Source organism: Hydra vulgaris, chromosome 04 (genome assembly GCF_038396675.1).
Source record: "Hydra vulgaris chromosome 04, alternate assembly HydraT2T_AEP".
NCBI classification, from domain to species: domain Eukaryota; kingdom Metazoa; phylum Cnidaria; class Hydrozoa; order Anthoathecata; family Hydridae; genus Hydra; species Hydra vulgaris.
Genome location: NC_088923.1, coordinates 950,576 through 956,240, shown reverse-complemented (window position 1 = coordinate 956,240; position 5,665 = coordinate 950,576). Strand labels below are relative to the sequence as shown.

The 5,665-nt window shown below is 28.6% G+C and overlaps 1 protein-coding gene across 1 annotated transcript; it reads left to right on the top strand.

The window, feature by feature from the left end:
• The first annotated feature begins 286 nt into the window (after window positions 1–286).
• Window positions 287–5,238, top strand: LOC136078933 (piggyBac transposable element-derived protein 3-like). Its single transcript, XM_065794742.1, has 6 exons — window positions 287–315; window positions 3,725–3,920; window positions 4,061–4,149; window positions 4,198–4,221; window positions 4,322–4,798; window positions 4,998–5,238. Exons 1-6 carry the CDS (start codon window positions 287–289, stop codon window positions 5,236–5,238), a joined length of 1,056 nt encoding a protein of 351 aa, XP_065650814.1.
• Window positions 5,239–5,665: the final 427 nt, after the last annotated feature.

Here is a 5,665-nt window from a genome sequence, read left to right as displayed (position 1 = left end):
AATGGTAAAGCACTCGTTTCATAAGTGAGAAGTTCCAAGTTTGATTCCAACCACACCTCTGGTAGTACAACCATCAACTTGTTTTACCACGCAGCGGTCTTGTTTGCAAAGGTTCGTGTTTTGGAGTTTAGAGTTGAGAGAGGAACCACAATTTAAGTAGCCTCCAAACTTTAGTGGCCTTCACAGCCTTGGGGAAGTAAATAAACAAAAACAAACACACACACACACACACCCTAAAAAAAAAACATAATAAAGAAAAACAACATTAGCGGATGCTTATTTTGCAATGAATTGCGTATATGCTCAATATAAGAGGTCAGTAGTGTAAAATAATCCAAAAATATTTAAAGAAAGAACTCAGTGAGAGAGTTGCTATTTATTAATATAGGAATGTTGACAGTATTGCAATAGTTGTTTGCAGTAATTAGCTGAGTTTTGTTAAAGATAAAAATTACAAGCTACTGCAAACCCCAATTTATTACAAAAGAGAGATCAGATTCAAGCCTGTTTTCAACAATCATGAAGAGGAGACATATTGTTAAAACATAGCGTCATTAAATGAACCCTAAGTAATCATTGATTAAAAATAAACTTCTTTAAATCTAGTTTTAAAATAAAACAGCGTCAACAATTTAAAAAACTTGTATTTAGCTCAGTAATAACAAAATTCTTTTGAAGATAAACATTCTTTTTATACATTGAGTTTTGCTTTGATGCTTATTAAAAACTTATTTGACGGAAAAGTTTATATTCATGCAAGAGTATATTTAATGAAATTTATTCTATAAAACATGAATTGCTTATTTTACTTCATTTTTAAAATTAAACAATTATGGGTCAAGATTGCAAAAAAGTCTAGCATATAGAGTCAATTTTAAAATTGAAATCATTTATGGAAAAAAATTTTTTATTGTCAATATTGCTAATTTTTTGATTTTTATTATTTTACACGTGCTGCAATATATTGACAAGTTTAATCATCATCTGCTTTGATTTATTGCCATGAAACATTAATTATTACTTTAATTAATAAAAAGCTGTCTGTTAAATTGTTAAGTTTATAAATATTTTCTAACTAAAAATTAAAGAATTGACAAATATCTTTAACAAATATCTCTCATAAATCATGTCGTTTAACAAAACTCTTTACTTAAAATTTATGAGTTTGCTAAATGTCATTTCATTTGGAGCAGAAAAAGGTCAAAGCGATAAACTAAAAAAAAGAGTTCACATTGTTTTCACAAAAAGTACAAAGATTCAGTATATATAATAAAGTGATCATTTTTTTGAATATTACATATAAAAGTGTATTGAAAAAATCTATTCCAAAAAAAAAGTTTAGTTCTCGCGCTTATAAAAAAACCTTTTGTTTAGCTTCCAATAAATATTTTAGTTAAGTCATACAATCAATGATAAACTTTTATTTTTAAAAAGAAAGCAAATTTAAATGATATTAATTTAAAAAAACTTAAATTAAAAAAAACATCCTACAATGACGTCATATATTATAACTCTTTGGGAATTAAACATGCTTGAATAAATTATAAAGTCTGTAGATTGCGGCGTATATTTTAATGACTCAAAGCAACTGGCTAACGTGGAGACAGAGAGTTATATTTATTACATATAAGAGTGTATCATAAAAATCTTAATTTTGTTTGGTTTTCGTGCTTATAAAAAAACATTCTTTTATTTTACTTCTAGTAAAATTCTTAATAAAGTCATACAATCGATGATAAACACCTATTTTAAAAAACAAAGCAAATATCAAAAATATTCAGCTTGAACATTTTTTTTTATCATTTATTTTAATATGAACACAATTTGTTTCCGCAATTTGGGATCTTTATAACAAATAGAGTCACTTTAGATGTAAGATTGTCAGAAAGATCATTACTGAGTACAAGGAACAACACAAAGCCAGAAAGTTAGTACCTTAAAGGACCCCAGAAACTACTGGAAATAAAGAGAAATATTGGCCTTTAATGATGACATCATAAGAAACAAACTAATGGAAAAACCAAACTTTTTCAAATGCTTTAGATCTATGTCTACTTTATGCGCATTGTTTTCTCTTAATCACTGCAGTTAGCAAGTCAGTCTTTGAGGGAGAGGATTGAAAACAATATTGATTGATAGAGAGTAAGTCGCTAAAATCAAGATGCAACTCAAAGACCTTTCTTATAATAGAGTGAAGAACGATCGGGTATTAGTTGTCAAAATGTTCTCTAGAGATACTTACTCTTAATACAATTACAAATTCTTGAAATGAATTACCATTTACTTTTAAGAATATCTTAATTTGAGTTGAATCAAAACCAAAAACTTTTAATTGAATAATTGAAATTATTCAAACTATATTCAAAGTATTATTTAAAAATAACTTTCTCAAAGAAAATCTGAGGATATAATAAAAAAATGTCTCAAAATTTGATTCTTGACATTTAAATAAAAATTCATATTTCTTTACTTTTAAGAACATTTTTGAGTTGCTTAACTTCAGATTCTAATTGTGCTTTTTCATTCTCAAAACGACGAAGCGCCTAAAAAACATTTTTGTAGGAATATTTATTATGACTAAAAAGTCAGAATTCTATAAAAAAATTCTTGATAAAAATTAGGATAATCTTGATAAATGAAATATAATAATTTAAAATTCTTCATGAAAAAAATCCTCAATAAAATAAAAAATTGTATACGCGAATAAAAATAGTTCTGTGGCAGCCGGTGTGGAAGTGAAAAGCTTTGAAAGTGCGACAGCGGTGTGGAAGCGAAATATTAACTTTGATAGGAACATAACTTTAATTCACTATGTTCCTAAATGTGCTATGCTCAACTTTAGGCCTTGTTAAGAAGCTGCTCACATTTTTTATGTATGTTAAATATGTTTTATGGTAAATTTGTTAACCAATGCATTAAGCCATTTAAGTTACGTCAAAACTTTTATTGATTGCAATATTTAAATAGTATTTTGAAATTGTTGATGCTGAAAACATTGAGCAGTAATTAACTTTAGTAAAAAACATGTTCACCGAAGTTGTGAAATTATTTTTTTTGTTGATATAAAAAATGATAGCTAAACATATTTTTTTTTAATTTCTGATTTTAAAAAATTTTTAAATTTATTTTATTATATCTAAATTAAATTTTTTATTAAATATTAGCCCGTAAGTCGTTTAAGGACGTCCTTAAAGGGACGTAAAATATTTGAAATACCATAGTTTAATGTATGTCCACATTAAACTAGGGTATTTCAAATATTTTTCAAAGGATAAATACATAACTTTGCATAATGGTTTGACACACATGCATCTTGCTTCTCACTTAACGGCAACCGATTACCTTTGATAGTTTTTCAGAAGCAACTGCTCAAAGTTAACGCAAAAAAAACATGTGGAGTGGCAAGAAGCTCATCAAAGAAACCCATTCTAAAAGGTAACTTGTTGTTGTTTTTAATATTGTTTTATAGAAATAAAACTGAAAACTATATTCGTAAATAATAATTTGATTTATATTTTTTGATTTTCTACTGAATATAACTGCATAAACATTAACGTTCTTTTAAGGACGCGTCGAAAGTATCTGGATTTCATCTTAATAAATAAACAATTTGCACAAAAAGTTTCAAATTTATGTTTTTAATAAATAACAACAATTTTATTAATTTTCTAGAGAATATAAAGTTAAAAAATAAGTAAAAATTAAGAATTTTATTTTTTTATAGACATGTTGGTCTGACTCTAAATGAGATAGCAGCCTTGTTAGAAAATCAGGATGCAAATAATGTTATTGAAATTATCATGATTCTATCTGTTGATAAAACCCTTACTGACAAAGACAATGACGAGGAAGAGGATGGAGAACATGGTAAAGACATTATTCATCTTGGAGCTGGTATTCTCAACCAACAAGCAGAGATTGTCATAAATGACAAAGATGACAAATTGCCTGATATTTAAATGGTATGGATGCAATAAAAAACATATATACTTTTTACATTTTAGTTTTATGATTGAAAAATGAGATTAAAAATAAATTCTGACTGATTTGTTTTATATAGATAAACACTGATGGTGATGTAATTAACAGTGTAGACAGTGACACTGGCAATACTAACAATAAAAGTGATATTTTCAAATACGAGGTCATGTCATGACATAGTAATAAAAAGAAAAATCGTTATTCTGTTGAACATAGTGAAGCTGTTGGTACACTTCTAAGGTAAGATAACTAACCATTAATGTAAATTTGTTTTAGTTTGTAATGGTGAATATTATTTAATCAAAAATGTATTTTACTTAAAGTTAAAACAAATTTTTAGGAAAAAAAACAAAGACCGTACTTGGCGTAACACTTGTGGTCCTTGTTTTGGAGCTAAAGTACCAGAGTTCCAAGAAATTACTATGAAATCACTTGTTGACGATGACTGTATTCTACCTTACAACTTTTTACGTTTGTTTCTAGATGATAAGTTCATACAAAATGTTTCCAATATGTCCTCAAAGTATGGTTGCAGGAAAGGATACCCAGAGGAGGCGTTCCTTATGAAAAAGGATAATTTATTAACCTCTATTGCAGTAATGTATGTAACAGGTTATATAACACCTGCTAATAGAAGGTTGTATTGGGAAGAAAAAGAAGACGCTCAAAATATGTTCATCAAAAGAGCTATTTCCAGGGACATTTTTAAAGATGTGCTCCAGTTTACCTACTTTGTTGATGAGCATGATGTAGATCTCACTGATGCATTTTGGAAAGTTCGCCCAATTTTTGATCAAATTAATAGCTCTGCAAAAAGGTTAGTGCATCAATCTGAGTTTTTTAGTGTCGATGAGACGATGGTCAGATATTTTGGACCTCATCCATTGAAATAAGTCATTCGAGAAAAGCCTGAAAGGTAAAATCTTTGTTTCGTTATATTTATTTGCTTTTTTTAAGACAATAAATAAATCTCGATTTAAGTAAAGCAATACATATATAATATAGCTTATTTATAGGTATGGCTGGAAGGTTTGGTGTCTAGCAACTGCTGAGGGAAAACTTTTGGCCTGTCAGCCTTATGCTGGGTTGAAAACAAAAAATAAAAACAATGGGCTAGGTCAGGGCCCAGATGTTGTTTTGAGTCTTTCTGAACAGTATGGTTTGAAGAAAGGGATCAAAGTAGCCTGTGATAATCTTTTTACATATTTTGATCTTCCTGATCATATGGGAAAACATGGCTGGGGAGTTGTAGGTTAGTTATTTGATAGTTTATTTGGTATGCTTTGAAATTTTTTTGTTTAGCCTAATCTTAAAAATACATTTTACCTCAGGTACTGTCGGCAGAACAGGCTTGTAGGTGTACCGATGCCTACTAAGAAGCAGGCTAAAAAGGAAATGACCAGAGGTACTATGAAATCGGTTATGATAATAACAACTGTGTAACCATCTGGATGGATAGCAAAGCTGTAGTTCTTGCGAGTAATTATACTGGTCCTAACCCTGCAGGTATTTGGTTTCATTTTAAAGTTTTAGAGTTTAAAAAAATAAAAATTTGTTTAAAATAATACAAGTTATTTATAATTCTAAATCTCAAATTTATAAAGGCTCCAATATTGCTTTTATTTACCAGGTATTTGCGAGAGGTACAGTGGCAAGGACAAGGCATACATCAAGCTTTCTTGTC